The following is an 18,867-nucleotide window of genomic DNA, read 5'->3' as shown; positions in this document are numbered from 1 at the left end:
TGCTAGCTATAATACAAAGAAGCCCACTGGCACCACACCTCTACCTAACCACTCCCTATGTTTTGGCTTTTTTTGGCTTTTGTCCTTGACCCTTCCCCAGTTAATTACCTCTGTTGCCCCAGGTCCCCATCTCCTACATCACTCGTCATCGATAACTACCACCCGCCCCCCAAACTCAACAGTAATATTCCTCATGATGGTATTCCCGTTTATCTCTGCCAGAAGATCCCTAGCCTCTGGCATAAGGATGGTACCCACGGGCACCTCCCCTTCCACCACCACGGTACATGTTGGCGCCAGGTCTACCAGCGTTCTTGGGTCCCGTCGGGGCATTAGCAGGAGGGGCATTCATAGGGTCAGACGGGCCAGGCGACATGGACATTTGGTGCTGGTTGTTGTGTCCGCGGTTCTTGAAATTCCGGCCTCCACCACCGTAGCCGCCACCACCGCCGGTAGACATGATCGGCTGAGGGACATCATCATACATGCCCTCCCAGCTGGTCGGAGCGCCCTGTCCGCCCTGCGAGCTCATGCTACCGCCGCCGCCGCTGCCGCCATACCCTCCCTGGTTGTAGGCAGCCTGCATGTCGGGAGCGCCTCTGCTACCACCCCTCCGGCCCTGCTGCTGCTGCTGCTCGTACTTTTGCTGCTCAAACTGCTGCTGCTCGTAGGCGTTGAAACCAGCCTTGCCGCCGCCTCCCTGACCAGAGCTACCAATGGGACTGCCAACCTGGTCGTGCATGCCCATGGGACTACCAGGACCACCGACACTTCCAGGGCCACCAGCAGGAGGCATCGGCCCCCCAGGACCGCCAGGACCACCTCCCTGCGCCGCCTGCTGAGCCATCATGGCCTGCATCTGCTGCATCATGGCCGGGTTCATCTGCCCCATCGCCGCCATGGGGTTCTGTCCTCCGCCCCCTCTCCCACCCTGAGCCTGCTGCATCATGGCCTGCATCTGTTGCATCTGCTGCATCTGCATCATCTGCATCATGGCCGGGTTCATGTTCCGGTTCATCATCATCTGCTGCTGCATCATGCTCATCGCCTGCTGCATCCGCTGGAAATACTGCGCCATCACCTGCGGCGTCATCCCCCCGGCCCCCTGACCACCACCCATCCCGCCCATCCCGCCCATCTGACCCCCATCGTCCATTCCATTCCCACCCTGTCCAACACGCTTCCCAAACTTGCCTCCCGCACCCCCACCACGGCGGTTATTCTCCTCTTCCTCCCTGAGGTTGCCCCTCGGTTGAGCCTTCTTGACCTCGATGGGTTTGCCGTGGATCTCAAGGTTGGCAGAGAGACAAGCCTCCACCCCGGCCTCAGACTCGAACGTGACGAAGCCGAACCCACGCGGACGACCGGTGTCCTTGTCCATCATCAACGTGGCGTCCACCACCCGGCCAAACTGGGCAAAATATTCCCTGAACTCATGATCCGTGGTTTCCTGACTAACGCCTCCAACGAAAATCTTGCTTGTCTTTTCCTGCTCATCACGGGGGATGGCGCGCTTGGGATCGATCTTTTTTCCCCATCCTCAGTCAGTATATCTCTCACAAATGACCAACAGGGAAGGAAGAGGGGGGATCAAAGACGTACAATCTTCCCATCAAGATAATGTTCCTTCACCATGACGATATTCACCGTCTTGGGATCCTTGAAGGTCAGAAACCCAAACCCGCGCGACCGGCCCGTCGCGCCATCTCTCATGACGGTGCACTCGACCACCTCCCCAAAGGTGGAAAAGTAGTCGCGAAGGGATTGGTCGGTGGTTTCCCAGTTGAGACCGCCGATGAACATTTTTCTAAAATACAGCGGCACATCGTGCCGTAGAGTTAGCTTCATTTTCTCTTTTATCTCATGAAATAACAATCATGAAACATTGTTTTTGTTAGCATCTTATCGGCCAAGTAAAAAAAGAAGAGCCAGATCATTCCTTCAGTCCCCCCTTCTCCCCTCCTTCTGCTCTCCTCCGACCTCCGGAAAGCTTGGATTGTTTTTTTGTGTATCAAAATGCTTGTCCGCTGGGTTGGCTGGCAAACAAACCCGGCTGACTACACTGGTTCGGATGGAAAAAGAGGGGGGGAGAGAGAGAGAGACAGGCTTGGGAGAAATAAAAAAGAGTAAGATGGGAGGGTGGGTTGGAAAAGCAAACATTGAACCAACGCTGCTTCCCGTGTGTGTTTTTGGTCGCCGCTGCCTAAAGTTCACACCTATTGTCTTTCTTCGCGTATATGATCCTCGGGGAGGGTTCATCACACGAGTCGCCATCCTCGCTATTGGTGCTGTGATCTCCTAGTTCCTCTGCTGTGCCTAGCGAGATGGCCGAGCATGAAAGTGGCGATGAGGTTGAAAAGATGGGCGGGGAGGAGTCGCTGGAGAAAAGAGGAATGTAGTCTCGGTCGAGTACATCGTCATCCCCAGAAGCATCGCTTGGTGATAAAGGAATGTAGTCTTCGGGAGAAGATGGCGGAGGTCGAGTGGTGTTGTGATGCTCCATTGTGGCGGCGGTCGCAGCAGAAGAATTCAAGCCGTTGTTCAGAACTGATGCGATGCACAGCAGGTTCCCACAACTGAGAAGGAAGGTGCAGCGCAGGAGTGCCAGCAAAAGGTCTTGTCGAAATCTTTCTTGTTTCCTGTCTCGAGCTCTTCTTGCCTATCGTCAAGCTAGGTACGTCTGTCCTGGTTGCTGCGCTATTCGCTGCGATATCTTTCTCTAGCCTTCAGAGCTAAGATTATCTGCGACTGGGATACAGAGGGCAGGAGCATGACTCCTCATCCATTATCGTATTTTGGCGCATGTTTTCGGTATGTCTTTGGGAGGCCAACCCTCACAGCACAGCCCTCCTCTTGACGGCATTACACATGTCGCACCGCTCTCTGCAATATCATCTTTGCATGATTTTGTCCACCACGAGACCTGCCTCTTGCTGGCCCAGTTTCCCATATCCTCAACCATGCCAGGCCGCAGCCTTTGATCCCGTAGCCTTTGCCCAGCTTCCTCCCTTTCCCAGCCTTCCCACCTTGCTCTACCGGCATAGTGGTCCGATCGAAGTGGCGCGGTTCACATGATTCATAATGCACACTTGTCAAATGTCAACAAACAGAGATTTTGACTTACCCGTCTTCTTTGGCATTGGGGCCTTTGGTATGAGCAGGAGGCGCCGAGGGCGCACTGTAGGACTGCCTCTCCTCATGGTGAGAGTTGTTGTTGTTGTTGTTGTTGTTGTTGTTGTTGTTGTTGTTGTTGTTGTTGTTGTTGTTGTTGTTGTTGTTGTTATGGCTGTCATTGTAGTCTTGCTGGTCATGGGGGGCCAGCGTGGTCGAAGGGCCGTTTCCGAGGTTGAAATCAATGTCATCGTCATCGTCCTCTTCTTCTTCATCATCCTGGTTCATGTTGCCATTTTCACCTCCACCACTGTAGTCGTTGTACTGATTGGGGTCGTAGCTGTCCTCCTGCCGGGTCTCGATGGTCGGTTGCACGGCTGCGTACTGAACAGGCTGGGCTGCGGCAGCCGGCTTGGGCGCTGGTGCCGCATCATCGTCGTTATAGCTGTCGCTGGTTAGCGCCTGCTCATCATGACCATCAGGAAGTATGAAAATATGCGACTTACAGATCGGCAAACAGCTCATCGTCGAAGTTCTCGGGTTCTGTCATGATGTCGGTGTTCTCCACGCGCCTTTGGTCGTGGTGGTGGTCAAGATGTCAAACGCGGTATCGCGCCGAGTAGTGAAATTAAGTACGGGCGCCGAATATAAAACAAACGAAGCGAAGAGTCGGTAAGAGAAGTGAAAAGAGGACCAACGACCAACTGCTCCGAAATGAAGAAATCGATACCGGCAATCAAAAATGCGTTCCTGGTTGGTGAAGGACGGATAAAGTTGTTAACTGGAAGTCAGAGTTCGACTGCGAAGCTGCCAAAAAGTCAAGGCGCAGTTCCTGTTGTGTCAAAGTGGGTCTCCCAGCCTGGCCAGGCATTCACCCAGTGGCTGGGCCCCTGGAATCTGAGCAGCTGCGGGCGCTTGGGCGCGGAATGGGGAATGACGCACTGGCCAGGCAGTCCACCTCAGGTCAGCCAGCCATGCACCTTCCTGTGTTAGCCCAGCCAGCGATCAAAGGGCCATCAACTGGCTCCAAGCTGGCAACAGCTGGCCTCTCTCGAAGCCCAGACATTGAACTGGCGCCTCTCTACCAAGACCAATAAATCAGCCAGTCTCCTGATCCAAGGTCATGCCATTGCAAGACGACCTCTTCAGTACTTCATGATGTTTTCTTCTTCCGCCGGCGGCAAGAAGGCCACTCCCCAGGTAAGCTTCCGTCGGCCTGTTCTCAGCCCATCCTATGTACCTCTGGCAGCGACTGACGGAACTGTGCTCTGCAGCAGGAGATGGTGCAAGTTGGTATGTGCAGTTCGCGCCCGCTTTGATTCCCAGAATACCTGCATACTAACTATACCCTTGGATGGATTGTAGAGAGGTCCGAGTATGCAATACACCTTCTAGAGGAACCTGCTGAGTATTCTCAGGGATACTGACAGTGACATCGACAGCTCTGCTTCCCCGTTCTGGAAGGCCCCTCAGCGGGACACCCCGCCTTTAAAGAAGCCAGCACGCGACTCGAGTCTGGTAGTCGGCGCCGCCTATTCACATGCCGACATTCTCAAGTTTGATTCCTTGTGGGTTTTCTCCCAGGACATTTCCATGTGCAGGACTGATCAGGGGGTAGAAATATATCTGGGTCCGGATCGCGCCCAAGAACCCCGCCATCAGCGACGTCGGCCCTTGAACGAGTCCCGACACAATCCCCGACCACACGAACCAGCAAATCACCACCTTTCAAGCAATACATGAACTTCCTTTCCAGTACCAACGATGACTGGACCGCCGACGAAGCAGAGGATATGTATGACTATGAGTCGGACGACGGAGACGATTTTGGGCTTCCCAGTCTATCCAACATGAAGAGGAGGACAAGAAAAAAAGCGGAACAAAGCAGGGCGCATCTGGACGACGGACTCAATGGCGGTAGTCGAGAAAGACGCTACTCAAACAGCGAAGACATAGCGATCGAGAGGCCAGCAGCAAGTTACCCGATGCCGAAGAAGAGTGAAGGAAAGATTCTACGACCACAGTATAAGGAGATCTTGCGCGATCCGGCAAACGCCTTGCACCTAATCAACCACCCCTCGATACCCGCCAATGCCACCCCGAAAGAAGTTGACGCCATAAATTCAAGGATAACAAGAATAAACAAGTTCAAGAAGCTCCTCCAAGCCTCTACTATCCCACTACCAGATCTCCGGTCACTGGCATGGTCTGGCGTCCCAGAAGAGGTTCGCGCCATGACCTGGCAACTGCTTCTCAGCTACCTCCCTACCAGCTCGGAAAGAAGGGTAGCCACACTCGAACGAAAAAGAAAAGAATACCTTGACGGCGTGCGCCAAGCCTTCGGAGGAGGCGGGCAACCAGCGCCAGGAAGCAGTGCACCACCCCGAGGAACGAACCGAGGCCTAGACGAGGCCATCTGGCATCAAATCAGTATCGATGTCCCCCGCACAAACCCACATATCGAACTCTACAGCTACGAAGCTACGCAGCGGTCTCTTGAGCGCATTCTGTACGTTTGGGCTGTCCGTCACCCGGCAAGCGGCTATGTCCAGGGTATCAACGACCTAGTGACACCATTTTGGCAAGTTTTCTTGGGAACATATATCACAGACCCAGATATCGAAAGTGGTATGGATCCGGGGCAGCTCCCTAAGGCGGTTCTTGACGCGGTGGAGGCGGATTCATTCTGGTGTCTGACTAAACTGCTGGACGGGATCCAGGACCATTATATCGTGGCGCAGCCAGGAATCCAGAGACAAGTTTCGGCACTGCGAGACCTGACGGCGAGAATTGATGCCGGGCTGGCGAAGCACTTGGAGAAGGAGCAGGTGGAATTCATCCAGTTTAGTTTCAGGTGGATGAACTGCCTGTTGATGAGAGAAATAAGTGTCAAGAACACGATACGGATGTGGGATACATACATGGTAGGCCCTTCTGGCCCCCTTTGCATTCCTGGAGAGAAACAAGCTAACAAATCAACAGGCGGAAGAACAAGGCTTCTCGGAATTCCACCTATACGTCTGTGCCGCCTTTTTGGTAAAGTGGTCAGACAAGCTGGTAAAGATGGACTTTCAAGAAATCATGATGTTTTTGCAGTCGTTGCCGACGGGGGACTGGACGGAAAAGGACATTGAGCTGCTGCTGAGCGAAGCCTATATCTGGCAGAGTCTATTCAAGGGGTCGAGTGCCCATTTGAAAGGGCAGGGTGGGGAGGGGAGTAGGAGTGCGAGTATGAACTTTACTCTGTGAGGGATGAAAGACTGGATGAGGGCGAGCGAGCTTTTCTTTTGGTGCTATGGGTTGGGGTCACATTTTCAGCATAGCAAGTTGTAATAATTTGGGAGGAAAAGATGGCTGGAACAATTTGGGGGTAACGCATGGGGAAGATAAAACTGAACAAAATTATAAGATGAGGATAGGGGCAACGGGACTGCTGGAGCAAGCAAAGTGCGGTTGTCAAGTTGGTGCGGGATTCAAATATACAGTACTAGTTAATCAATGCTCGATTGAAGAGTGGCACACATTGCTTTTGATTCTGAACATCTTTGGAGTGTTGATTCAAAGACTACCTTGCTAGCCTTGTTTGTGCAGGGTTAATATACCTCAACTAGACCATGTCATCTTGACATCTGTTCCTCTCTCCCATTCCCAACTTTAGCTCCCCTTGAATAACCCATCCAAGTTTTTAATGATGATGAGAGAGAGAGAGAGAGAGTAAAAAGCGCGCCTGTTACCAAATACAGAAAAGCCCATAAAACAAAACAAAAAGAAAATCACTGCTGTTCATACATTCCATTGACGCAAGACCACCCCCGACAGGGCCACACAGCCTTGTACTTCTCCATCAACCTCCTATTCTCCTCCTCCCATATCCTCCTTTGCTCTTCCTAGTTAGCAGTCGGCGCCGCAGAAGCCGCCCCCAATACATCCTCCGACTTGGCCCTTTTCGCCTCAGGCTGTTCCTGTTCCTTCACCTCCTCCACAGCAACACTCTCCTCCGCCTTCCTCTTCTTTCTCACCAGTCCGGTCAAATCATTCGCATTCTTCTTGACCTCATCCGACACCGACCCAAGCACAAGATTATCCGCCTTTTGCTTTTCCTGTTCCGATCGAGACGGCAGCCCAAGCGCAGAATTGATGTCGATGGGCGGAGCTCGCAAGTCTTTGAGGCGCTGCTCCATGTCGCTGATCATCTCCTTCACGTTGGAGATTTCTTCGCGAGTCGAGTCGTTCTCCTCGGGGTTGTGGAGGGTGGCGAGCTCGACTTCCTTGTTTTGGAGCTTCTGTTTGGTCGAGTTGATGGCCTGCTCCAGAGAGGCGGCCGCCTCGTCGCGGAGGGATTGGTCGACCTCTCCCGAGGAGGCGTCTTTACTTTCGGCTGTGTCGTCGTCTGATTGCTTGGTTACCGAGGCGAACTCGAGGGCGAGGGAGACTTTGAAGTGGGCTTCGGCGATGATTTCGGATTCGAATGGGTAGAGCTCTTGTTTGTATTTGAGGGCGGCTTTGGCGTCGTTTATGGCGGTGTGGTATCTGATCAACTAAGATTAGCGGGTGATAACTTGGGTGAGGGATGGTGATGAGGGTGCATACTTTTCATTTTCGAGCGAGATCTCGGCGAGGAGATCGTGGGTATCACCCAGACGCTCCTTCAAGTGACGAATATTGGGGTTATCGCTGCCTTCCTCAGCAGCTTCCTTGCCCTTTCCTTCGCTCTCGGTCTGTGACGCCTCGAGCTTCTTGAGGAAAAGCACACGCGCCAGGTCAAGAATCTCAAACGCAGTCGCAAGATCGTCATCCTCCTCTTCCTCCTCACCCTCTCCTTCCTCTCCCTCCTCCTCTTCCTCGTCAGAATCAACAAAATTCTCGTCTCCCTCAAAGTGAAACATGGGCTTCTTGATCTCAACACCCGACTCCTTCTCCGCCTCCTTCCCAGCAGCCTCAGCAACCACCTTCTCTACCTTTTCCCCAGCCTTCGCGGCGGCAGAAGAGGAGCTGCCCTCGCCGTTCTTAGCGCCATTGGCAGCAGCGGTCTTCTTCTTGGGAGCTTTGGGCTTGGCCTGGTTCTTAGCCTGTGGCGCGCTGCCGCCCAAAACGTCCGACTTGCTCTGGCCGACTTTGAAGAGGGTGCGCCCGTAGAGGTAGAGGATCTCTGCGTTCTCAGGGCTCATCTCGCCGTTCATCTCGGCTTGCATCTCGGCTGCGCGGGCGTACTGCTCGGCGGCATCTTCGTATTTCTTCTGGGCGAAGAGGGCGGCGGCTTTGGCGGCGAGGTCGGCGAGGGAGATTTTAAGGCTCTGCTGGGCTTGCTCAGGGTCGAGCTCGAGGGGAGTCGCAGTGCCTGTTGAGGCGGCTGTGGGAGTCGCCATTGTTGGTGATTCGTGTGATTTAACGATTTTCAAGTGGTAAATTTGAGATGAAGTGGTAGAATTGGTTCAATTGATGGGTGGAAGTGTGAAAGAACTAGCGGGGTTGGTTGCGATTAAATGACAGGTTGGGTATGTCGGTGTCAAGGGACAGAGCTGTGAGAGCTGTGAGAGCTGCGCAGCACCTGCGATGTGATGCGAAGCTTGTGACGCGCGAAGGTCAGCCCACCAGACGCGTCTGATTGGTTAATTGCACGCTTAATCGCAATCCGGGGTGCTGCTATTAGTGGGACAGCCTGCAGGACGATCCAAGCGGTGACAAGCTCAGGCCTTAACCAAGCTTCTGAGACACTGAGAGCTAAGATATCTTGATTTCAAGTGTATGGGGTATTATTTGAAGCTCTGTTTGTCTGAGCCTCATTACATAGGGACACTCCAGAATGGGCTGGCATTGTTGCACTGTTACGCACGCTCTCAAGCTTGAGAGGCAGCAGACGCCGGGTTAGGGTTATGACGTAGCTAGTTCTCATCGGGATGGACCCCTCACCTGACTGAGGCTTTGGTGGCGTGTGGTCGTCCCAACGTCACTTCATCGTAAGCTACCGCATGAGCTCTAACGGATGCTAGCATACATAGATTTGGCAAGAAGAGCGCGATCCCGCTGCAAATAGGTTAGATTTGCTTTGATATACGACGTGAGTAATGTATAAACGTGGACAGGTCTAGAACTATATACCTACCGATATACCATGAGACCACCCCTCCGCAATCGGGTTTGTCATCGCATCTTCATGCTTCATTACCTGAACTGCTCTATCGTACCTTCCTGCTTGCGACTATCACGATTCAACGTATATATTTGACTCACTGAATGTGGGGAAGTATCGGCCGTATCATCAAAGAAGAATCGACATCTTTTGCCGAAAAAAACTGACCAGCAGGAAGTAGCTCGGCTGTTGCAAACGTCCCGTTCGGCATCCGGTCTGACGACCATCCCCAATCACGGAGTATTCGCACACTTGCTCTTGCAAAATAACACCATGCTGCAGGCAGTCGGCAACGCCCACGACAACCACTTCATGACTTCTGAATCCAATTCTGTCGCCTCACTAGCGCGAGCTCTTCATGATGGGAAGAAGCATCTGCTTCTTGCGTATGCGCCTGCCCATTTTCCTGGCACTCTTTGGATGTGAGGCTAGAGACTAATGTGTATGATAGAGCGTCGGGTTCTGTAGCCACAATCAAACGTGCGCTTCTCTCACCTCTACCAGCCTTGTATATGTGACCCTAATGCTTTTTTGCCAGTCCCCGTCATCGTCGAAGCCCTCGCGCCATATGCAGCTAATCTTTCGATTCGTATCATCCTGACCAAATCCGCCAGCGAGTTCCTCAACGGCCAAAGTGATGAGCAGCCTACCGTCTCGTCCCTGCTTCATCTGCCCAATGTCGACGCAGTCTATCGAGACGAGGATGAGTGGGGGCCGCAGCCTTGGAAGAGGGGAGCGAGTATATTGCATATCGAGTTTGTGACCTTTTACCCCTGGACTTGTGTCTGTTTTCGGCAGCTGGCTGACAATCGTTACTAATTGCTGTTTCTCAACAGACTCCGAAGATGTGGGTGATCTTATTCAGTTGGATTGGGACGGGGTGCTGACGGTAGGAATAGGGGCTGATATGCTTGTCATTGCTCGTATGTGTTATACCCAAGTCCGCCCTTCTCTACATGGTAGCTAATAATCTGGTAGCTCTAAGTGCAAACACCCTCGCCAAGGTTGGACTCTCTCTTTAAGAAGATGCCATGTTATGTGTACTAACTGATGTGTGAGATCGTTAACGGCATGTCTGACAACCTTGTAATGTTCCTCATCCCTTCTTTTTACGAGACTGCCGCTCACTCCTATGTAGCTCACATCCGTTATACGAGCCTGGGATACCGACGGTTCGATTGATCTCAAAAAGAAATACATTGCCGTTGCGCCAGCCATGAACTCGGTAAGCTTTCTTACCCAAGACCGTGGAGCGAGAGTTGACATGTTCGTAGGCCATGTGGAGACACCCCATCACAGCAAAGCAGATTCGCACCTTACGGGAGGAGTGGGGCGTCAGAGAGACACTGCTCGACCCAGACGGAGCTGCGAGACTGATCGATGGTTGGTTTCAAGTTATCCCGGTCAGCATATACCCTTGATGCTGCTATGGGAGTGATGCTGACGTTTCGTGACACAGCCCATCTCCAAGTAGGATTTGCCGCTTTTTGAACTGACATCACCACTGCTTTGAATATGAAACTGACTACTGAATTAATAGGACCCTCGCTTGCGGCGATACAGGAGATGGTGAGTTGTCTTTTCAACTACCTACACAGAACCGCCAGATACTAATCCGCTTCTCACAGGCGCCATGGCAAAGGTTGAGACAATCCGCGATGTCATTGTACACAGAATGAACTTGACATGGCCGCATGCCCATTGAGGCGAAGGAGGTTGAGCGTGGGGAAGCATGTTGGCGCTTTGGGAAGACTGGCATTCGTTGATATCAATGAGTCTGTCTGTTGGTACTCATCATTGCACATATTTAGCTTGGGGGGACTGGAAGCCTGGTGTAGTGGAAACAGAGGTCACAGCATGAAGTCGTTTGGTTTGATTATAGAATCTGATCATAACTCTCAGAAATTGTTGTGAGATGCTCCGAAAATAAATACAGAAATGGTAACAATCTCTCAAATGTCGCAACGTGTCTGCACGAGAAAATAAAACAAGCAAAGTAATATAACCCCTCATGGATTAAAATACTGTAAGGTAAACCTAGTGTACCTAAAATCCACCCTCCCTTCCTGCTTTCTCACTCTCCGTTCCCCACCCCATATAAATACAATTGCTCACAATTCCCTCCCAGTCACAAGTATGAAACCCCTTCCCACTGAACCATATTACGTATCCCCCTTTCTTTGGCGCCGAAAATGCAATACTTCGCTGAAGTTTTATGATAACAGCAGCTGCCCCGATGGAAGCAGAAAAAACCGTGTAAAAGTTTTCGTCGTCGTTGATAATGCAATAATGCAATGCCCATGCCAAGACACCGCTTCTCAATAAAACCGATAACAGAGGAAAGAATTATGTTGGAACAATGTTCTTGTCCCCATTAATCGTGCCTAAAAGTGCACTTGTCCCCTTTAGCGCAGGTCCCCTTGGCATAAAATGCGCATTGCTTCGTGCCGATAAGCCGGGTGTTGATATTACGGAGGTGCTCAGGGATGTCGTCCTTGTTGTTGTTATCCCTGTCCCTATCGTGATGACCACCGCCGTGCTTCTTGTGCTTCTTGTTACGGCGACCACCGCCACCACCGCCACCGCCGCCAGGACCATCCCGATTACTATCCCAATCACGATCACGGCCATAGTTGCCGCCACCAGTGTTGTTGTTCGCAGGAGGAGGGACGTATCCCTCGTCATACATGGAGGCGGAGAAGTCGTTGCCGGGACGGCTTTGGTTGGACTGATTGTAGGAGCGGGACTCATAGCCACCCTGGTGCTGCTGCTGTTGCTGGCCGTAGTTCGACTGAGCTTGGTAGGCAGGGTGGGCGGCAGCACTGTAGGCGGCAGTCGGGGCTGCTGTTGAAGTCGGCTTCGCGGCGCCAGATTGACTCTGCGCCCACTCCATTAGATTGGCGACATACTGAGCATTTTGAGGCTGGTTGTTTCCGGCGAGCGCAGCCATGATGGCCTGGAGTTCGGGGCCCTGGGCTTGGTTGCTACCAGCGAGTGCGGCGACAACAGCCTGGAGCTGGGCGTTTTGGGGTTGAACTGCTGGTTGAGAAGCAGCAGCTTGACCACCTAGCTGAGCGAGAAGGGCAGCGACATCAGGCGCCTGCTGTTGAGCTTGGGGAGCAGCAAATGCCGGTGCCTGTGCCGAGCCTTGTGGTTGCTGATTGTACCAAGCCTGTTGCTGAGCTTGCTGTTGATAGTACTGAGCCCATTGCGCAGAATAATCGGGAGCAGCAGCTGCGGTTTGTGAAGGAGCAGTTGCTGGCGTTGGGGCTGAAGGCTGCGCAGACACCGCAACCTGCGCTTGGATCGCACTCATAGGAGCACTAGCTTGAGCAGGGGCGACTGATGTCACTTGCGCTCTCCGAGCAGACACAGAAGCAACGTTGATTCTCACTAGCATATCCAAAGCCTTAAGTACGGCGTCGAGTCTTTCCTCTGAAGTCTTGGTTGGATCAGGAGCCGGAAGCGGGTTGGGATCTCTCCAATTGTTGAGGCGATCCGAAACAATAACCTCGTAGGTCCCTTGATCGCGACTAACAGCAGTTGTCGGGCTGTAGAATGTATTGGGATCTTGTTGGACCGACTTGGCTTTTGCCTGCACTCTCTCAGCTTGTGTCTTGCTTTCGAGGCGGCCTTGCGCAAAGCGGGAAGCTTGGCGGGTGCCGAACTTTCTGCACTCATCAGCGCGCACTCTGATCTCGTCGTAGTTAGGAGTGTCGAGAGGCAAGCGCAACTCGGAACCGGAACTGCTAAGGCTGGGCTCGTATTGTGGCGAACGTGGGGTGGGAGGTATGTCGTTGAGGTGGTTGTATATCACGACCAACTCGTTGCGGTCATGCTCGGCAATGAAGCGCTGCTCGTCCGTCTCAAAGGTCTTAAGCCCACCGCGAGTCTCAAAAGTTTCGGTACGTTTGTCGGCAGGGATGTGGGAAAAGTCAATAGCAACGGGTGGCTCCCAGTCGCGGTCCTCGATTTCGTGGGCTCTGATGCCGAGTTTGCTATTGACCTTACGGAAGCTCTCGGCTTCGTCGTACTTGTTGGCGCCACCGGTCATCTTGACACTGTTCTCGATTTCCTCGGGCTCACGAGCAAACTCGCGGATCTGTACCAGACTATCGCCAGGCTTGAAAGTAACCTTGAGTCTCAGTGCACGTCGCTCTTCCTTCCGCAGACGACGCTTGCGTTCCTCAGGAGTCTCGTTCAACGGAACCTCTGGAGTGGCCTTGGTGGGCAGAACTGGCGTGTTGACCTTCTTGGGCTGGTGAATTTCATCCATCAAAGCAGAGAAGGCAGATCTAGATGACGAGCTCTCCTTGGGAGTCTCGGTAGCTCTAGGCTTGGTAACCTTTGCCACTGGAGCCTTGGACTCGACAGGCTTGACAATGGGCTTGGGAGGCTCAGGCTTGGTGGGTGCGGGCTTTGTGAGTGGGCGGGTTTTTCCAGGAAGCAGGAGGGCAGACCGGGCTTTAGGTTGGGAGCTTGTTGCTGTTGTAGACGAAGCACCAGTGGTGGCAGGTTTGGCGGTGGCAGCCTTGTTGGCAGCAGGCAGTTTACTACCAGACAACAATGACGGCGGAGGTTTTATGCCAGCAGCGGAGGAAGTGCTACTTTCAGTCGCCGCCTTCTTAGAAGAGCGCGACTCGCCAGCAGCATCATCTTCACGCGAACGTTTGAGTCCAGCAGGCAGCGAGGCTGACGATGATACCTTCTTCTTCACCTCACTATTATTAGGCGCCATCGTCTTGGACACTGAGGTTGCAGGCAATTTTTTGCTGTCGCTGTTGGGTTTAGCCATTTTGGAAGCTAACGTTGTGGGGGGCAACTTTTTGGAGTCGCTGCCAGAAATTGCGTTTGTTGACTTGGAGCTGGTTGAAGCTGAGCCCTCCTTGGACAGTTTCTTGCTGTCCTTCTGCTTTGACGCCCCACTAGCTTTTCCACTAGGTTCTCGCGCGTCAGAGTCGGCGTCGCTCTCGCTGTCGCTTGATTCACTTGGGTTGCTCTCTCCGATTTCGAAAATGCGAGCAACCAGTGCTTTTGTCTCGTCGTCGCCCTTCTTCCCCACCACGCCTTTGATCTGCTTCATCTTTACCAGGGTCAGCAGCTTCATTGTCATGGTTGTGAACCTGGTGAAGAGCTTCAAGATTGCCTTGGTCAGCGACGAGTTTAGTTCACCGGCGTTGTAAAACTTGATGACCAAGTTGCACAACACCACTGCCAAATGTTGCTTCTTCACTGGTTGCTTCTTCTCAGCAGTCCCAGGGATAGTCCCAACGATCAACTCTGCCAACACCTGATCATGGCCGTATGTAATCCCCGCCACAATTGCCTGCTCGAGCCTCAGCTTCAGCTCTGCTGGATCTCTGGTCTCTCTGGGCTCAGATTGGTTGGGGTTCTTGAGCCGAGTGAGTACATCTCTCAACGAAGACGCAATTTCAAGCACATATAGATAATACTCGTTATTGACCTTTTCGAACAAGCCCTTGTTCACCAGATGAGCAGGGTGAAGCCGAACTTTCTCAGTCGCGTTGATAAGCGTCTTTTTTGGCTCGGGTGGCGGAGCTGGAAGAGCAGCCTACGCAAAATATTGAGGTCAGCACAGTCCAAACGATAGAGAAAAACAGATTAACACAGGGTTTCCTTACCCTAGGTCCCAAATGCTCTTTGAGCACTTTCTTCATCCATTCCACCGGCATTTCACAGCCCGCCCTAGCCATCTCCACATCAAGTCGAGTATCGGCCTGATACCGTTCCTCGTCAGTCTTTGCATTCTTGTAGGCTTCGTTGTGGTTAGCCAAACTCTCAGCCATGATCCAGCCGCGAGCAATCTCAGGGAAGAGAGGTGCCTTTCCAGGTCTCGCAGTGAGGGTCACATATCGTTTTGTTGGAGGGCTCTTCTTCAGCTTAACCGGCTCTGCGCCGATCACGATATTAGGAACACCAGGGAACCTAAGCGTATCTTGATTCCGAACAGACTCCAGAAGCTTGGTGTCTTCAAAGTTGATGGTGCAAACCGGCGGAGCAGGCTCAAGATTGCGCGGTCGTTGTTGCACCGGCACTGGTAGTTGGAACAACACTGGCTGGGACTGCACTGGCAAGGGCGAGTTCGAGATGGCTGGTCCCGCAGATACTATTCTGGCCTTTTTGGTTGCAATGGCAGACACAAGTTGGGCATCGGACGGCCGCTTTTGACCCTGCGGAGACGCCGCTTGTTGCACTACGAACTGATGTTGCTGCTGCTGCTGCAACTGGTGATGAGGCAAACCCTGTTGAGGCTGTGGTGAGTGACTGATGATAGGCTGACTTATCGGCTGCTGAGCAGGAACAGACTGAGGAGATTGAACGGAGGCGCTTTGATGATGCTGAGCGCGCTCGATTTGCTTGGGGAATGGATTTTGTTGGACCGCTTGCTGAGGCACCTGCTGGGGTTGTGATACGTGTGGCGATAGCTGGTGCGGTACTTGTGGAGACAGATGTTGGGCCATCTGTTGTGGCATTTGCTGGGAGCGCGGGGCTTGTTGCGCCAGTTGATGTCCCATGGCTTTCTGGGCAGGCTGTGGCTGGGGTGATACATGGGGGCTGCCAACACCGGACATGGGCAGCTGGCTAACAGGCATATGCTGCTGCTGCTGTTGTGGTTGCCCATTAATGCCCGCAGCAAACTGAGGATGAACAGACCTAGCATTGACAGCTTGATGTTGCTGTTGAATTTGAGGGTGGTGTTGCTGATGTTGGTGGTGTACCGGCGGTACCTCTGGCTGATATTGCGCAGCGGTGTTGCGGGCAGAGCCAAACGGAGAGGGGGTGCCGTTTTGAACTGGCGGAGTGAGAGTTGCCGCCTGAGATACAGCAAGTGGGTTCTCATACTGGTGGCCAGGGGCATAACTTGCAGCTACCTGATTATGCCATTGCGGCATGGAATTCTGAGCATAGGCATTTTGTGTGGGTTCGGGTGTATTAAGAAGGCTGTGAGTCGCCTCCTGGTTGTTCGGGGCATGCAGATGAGAGCCAAAGTCATTGTTTTGGGGAACGTTGAGGGCGAACCGGCTGTTGGTGGTCGGGTTTGGCTCTCTTGCATGATGTTGATGTTGTTCTTCATAGAATGAGGGGTCGATCGCTGAATCCTGTCCATACTGGGCTTCCGTCTGACTGGAGTTCGACCACAAGTTTCCAGGGTTGTGTTGTGATAGATACGGATCAAAATCCCGAAATTCAGCAGCACCAGAGAGCTGCGGGTGTATTGGTGCCGAACCGAGGTACTCTGTGTTCTGGAAGCTGTGGTCGCCTCCGTTAGGTTGATCAAAGCCCAAATTCGGGTTCATGAACTGATGATCCCATGTGTCATTAGATATAAAGGCATTGGGGTCCCAGTCCGGCATGCCACTATCGTGGCCATGGCTTTGGTCCATGGTCCTCCTTCAGGTTGGCGAGGCAAAAAGGGGTGCCACGTGACTCGGCAACCTATATGCAACTAAACGATTTTGGCAGGTGGGACTGGGCGAAAATCGTGAAATAGCCACCAACAATGGTGATATCGGCTTCGATCGAAAAAAAAGTCGTTCAAACTCTTTGAAACCTCAGTCGTAATATCGGTAGTTGGACAACTGGTGATAGTGGAAGTGAAGCACTTGGATAGAAGAATCGGGATTCGTGAAATCGGGTATTTTGCAACAAAACGAACGAAAGGAGAGGTTCACAAATCGGTTAAGTGCATGCAGCGAGTTGTGTGTGGGGCGTTTCTGAATTCGGACTAGTGCGATGTGTCTAAAGCGGAAAAGTGTCAGTCAACCTGCAGCACCAACAAGATCCCGGCAAAAAAACAATGCGCCATTGTGCGACGTGAGCAAAAAGCAGCCAACGACTGGAGAGTATCTCCATCCTCCGAGCCAAGAGAGCCACCATCCAACCCAGGAAGAGCAGAGAGCAGCCTGCAACACCGGAGAACAACACCACCACCACCACACTAGCAGCCAGCAGCCAGCAGCCAGCAGACCACGGCGAGAGAAGGCGAGGAACAACACGGTATCATGAGAGACTCAGAGACGGTTCTGTGTTGATTCAATAGTCATTTTATCGCAGTCGCAACCGAGGGTCGCTAAGCTGATTCTCGAGACCGGCCTGTCTGTGTCCAGTGTGTCGGGCAGTGGTTCCGCGACGTCGATGCTGGCCTCTCTGTCCGGGCCGTGGTGCTGTGGTGTGTTGAGGGGTGACTGATCTTGGAATGCCGGGTGATTATTTGCGCCCAGGGCTTAATTTTCCCAATGGCTGGAACCAACCGGGCAAACCGGAAGATGATGTCCTTGATGGATGGACTGCATTTCAGACAGGCAGTGTCTTGCAGAACAGATTCCCCCCATTTTCTGGTGGCCATCATTCATCAGTCCGATCTCAAGGGGAAGAGATGATTCCATGGTGTATGTTGTGTGTGTGTCTGTAGGTGTGTGTGGGTGTGAGGTGGGCTGGGCGGGGACTCCCCTGAAAGTGCCCCTCTCCCAGAAGCCAGAAGGCCGGGAGCGCAGCGCACCTCAGGATGCCCCGCAGCAGCTCGGCCGTCAGGTGCTTCTGCTCTTCTGCAAGCCAGAGAAGATCTGGATTTGTGCATGGGACAATTAACCAGGGATGGATGGGCCGACGACTGTGACATTGAATTATTGCCAGTGGCTGTCCCGTCTGCTCTCTCTGCTGCTGTGGTTGCTCTCCATCGCGTGTTCTGCACTTGGTCCCATGACAGGAGTTTAAGTGTTACTTGCAGTCAGATAACGGCCCTCCTCTGTAGCCACCGCTCCACGTTGGCTGCCGTCGCTCTTCGCAAGTCCTTCGGAGTCCGCACTGCAGATCGCCGGCTGCGGAATCCAGACTGCGTGATTGAACAGGCACTTCCAGGTATTCTTTCATGGCCGATAAGGGAGATACAACATCCAGCTGCTTGCTCAAGTCTTCTTGTGGAAATTTTGGGGGGACGGATGAGTTTATGCATACCCTTTGTTGTAGCTGTGTCTTGTGTGTCCAGCAGTGTTTGCAACACAAATCCCTTCCGCGGTGTTGTGTGGCAGAGACACGTCATCACCACCGTCCTTTCGCAGGCGACGTACGTCTCGTTAGCAGAGCCTGCCCGGCGCCTTACAACATTTTCCGCGTATATCTAGACAGAAAACCCAGGGCTGGACTAATTTCAAATGATTAAAAAGCAGGCCGACGCGTCTGTAGTGTGATGAAGAAGTGAGAGCGAATCGACGGGCGCCGAAATTAAACAACGCTCCAAATCTCTGTCCAGGCCCAGAATTGCCTATACGAGTGGGCTGGAATGGAGGAGTGAGTATGAAAAAGCCGTGACTTGAGCGCGCAACACCCAGTAAGGCAGTTAGGAGAATTGTTGGGGATTTCCGTTTGGGTTGAGAAGAGGTTTTGGGAACAGAGCCACGGGATGTCGTTGAAAGAGAAAAGTTGGCTCTGCGTCGCGCAAAGCCAGCTGCTGGTGCCATTAAAGGGCTGGGCGTGGCTGGCTGGCTGGCGGCTGGTCCGTGCATGTGGCGGAAAGACCTTGTCAGCCAATCTAAATCGGATTGACCCCCTCAATCGGTCACCATCTCACCGAGGCGGCACCTGGCTGCAGAAGACTGGCAACTGTA

At 52.9% G+C, this 18,867-nt stretch overlaps 6 protein-coding genes across 6 annotated transcripts; 2 read left to right on the top strand and 4 right to left on the bottom strand.

The window, feature by feature from the left end:
* Positions 1 to 229: 229 nt before the first annotated feature.
* On the bottom strand, positions 230 to 2,503 carry QC763_212560 (uncharacterized protein; the record flags this gene model as incomplete). The annotated part of the gene is made up of 3 exons (XM_062910297.1): positions 230 to 1,525; positions 1,603 to 1,807; positions 2,217 to 2,503. 3 exons carry the CDS (start codon positions 2,501 to 2,503, stop codon positions 230 to 232), a joined length of 1,788 nt encoding a protein of 595 aa, XP_062769200.1.
* Positions 2,504 to 3,120: 617 nt separating this feature from the next.
* QC763_212550 (uncharacterized protein) lies at positions 3,121 to 3,961 on the bottom strand (the record flags this gene model as incomplete). Its single annotated transcript, XM_062910296.1, has 2 exons — positions 3,618 to 3,961; positions 3,121 to 3,556 (listed from the first exon to the last, which is right to left on the bottom strand). The coding sequence occupies exons 1-2, from the start codon at positions 3,659 to 3,661 to the stop codon at positions 3,121 to 3,123; spliced, it is 480 nt and encodes a 159-aa protein (XP_062769199.1). The 5' UTR covers positions 3,662 to 3,961.
* Position 3,962: 1 nt separating this feature from the next.
* On the top strand, positions 3,963 to 6,837 carry GYP1 (GTPase-activating protein). The gene is made up of 6 exons (XM_062910295.1): positions 3,963 to 4,311; positions 4,386 to 4,404; positions 4,477 to 4,486; positions 4,554 to 4,679; positions 4,730 to 6,035; positions 6,094 to 6,837. Exons 1-6 carry the CDS (start codon positions 4,267 to 4,269, stop codon positions 6,358 to 6,360), a joined length of 1,773 nt encoding a protein of 590 aa, XP_062769198.1. The 5' UTR covers positions 3,963 to 4,266; the 3' UTR covers positions 6,361 to 6,837.
* On the bottom strand, positions 6,808 to 9,841 carry QC763_212530 (uncharacterized protein). The gene is made up of 2 exons (XM_062910294.1): positions 7,702 to 9,841; positions 6,808 to 7,641 (listed from the first exon to the last, which is right to left on the bottom strand). The coding sequence occupies exons 1-2, from the start codon at positions 8,475 to 8,477 to the stop codon at positions 6,999 to 7,001; spliced, it is 1,419 nt and encodes a 472-aa protein (XP_062769197.1). The 5' UTR covers positions 8,478 to 9,841; the 3' UTR covers positions 6,808 to 6,998.
* Positions 8,869 to 11,188, top strand: QC763_212520 (uncharacterized protein). Its single transcript, XM_062910293.1, has 11 exons — positions 8,869 to 9,627; positions 9,693 to 9,721; positions 9,780 to 10,022; positions 10,078 to 10,164; positions 10,220 to 10,245; positions 10,301 to 10,327; positions 10,380 to 10,466; positions 10,516 to 10,644; positions 10,701 to 10,711; positions 10,782 to 10,810; positions 10,870 to 11,188. The coding sequence occupies exons 1-11, from the start codon at positions 9,515 to 9,517 to the stop codon at positions 10,944 to 10,946; spliced, it is 858 nt and encodes a 285-aa protein (XP_062769196.1). The 5' UTR covers positions 8,869 to 9,514; the 3' UTR covers positions 10,947 to 11,188.
* Positions 11,189 to 11,296: 108 nt separating this feature from the next.
* QC763_212510 (uncharacterized protein) lies at positions 11,297 to 18,678 on the bottom strand. Its single transcript, XM_062910292.1, has 2 exons — positions 14,884 to 18,678; positions 11,297 to 14,813 (listed from the first exon to the last, which is right to left on the bottom strand). The coding sequence occupies exons 1-2, from the start codon at positions 16,645 to 16,647 to the stop codon at positions 11,616 to 11,618; spliced, it is 4,962 nt and encodes a 1,653-aa protein (XP_062769195.1). The 5' UTR covers positions 16,648 to 18,678; the 3' UTR covers positions 11,297 to 11,615.
* Between the last annotated feature and the right edge of the window lie 189 nt (positions 18,679 to 18,867).

This window comes from Podospora pseudopauciseta (genome assembly GCF_035222475.1).
Source record: "Podospora pseudopauciseta strain CBS 411.78 chromosome 2 map unlocalized CBS411.78m_2, whole genome shotgun sequence".
Lineage (NCBI taxonomy): Eukaryota > Fungi > Ascomycota > Sordariomycetes > Sordariales > Podosporaceae > Podospora > Podospora pseudopauciseta.
The sequence above is the reverse complement of the archived record's forward strand: the minus strand, read 5'-3'. Positions and strand labels throughout refer to the sequence as shown.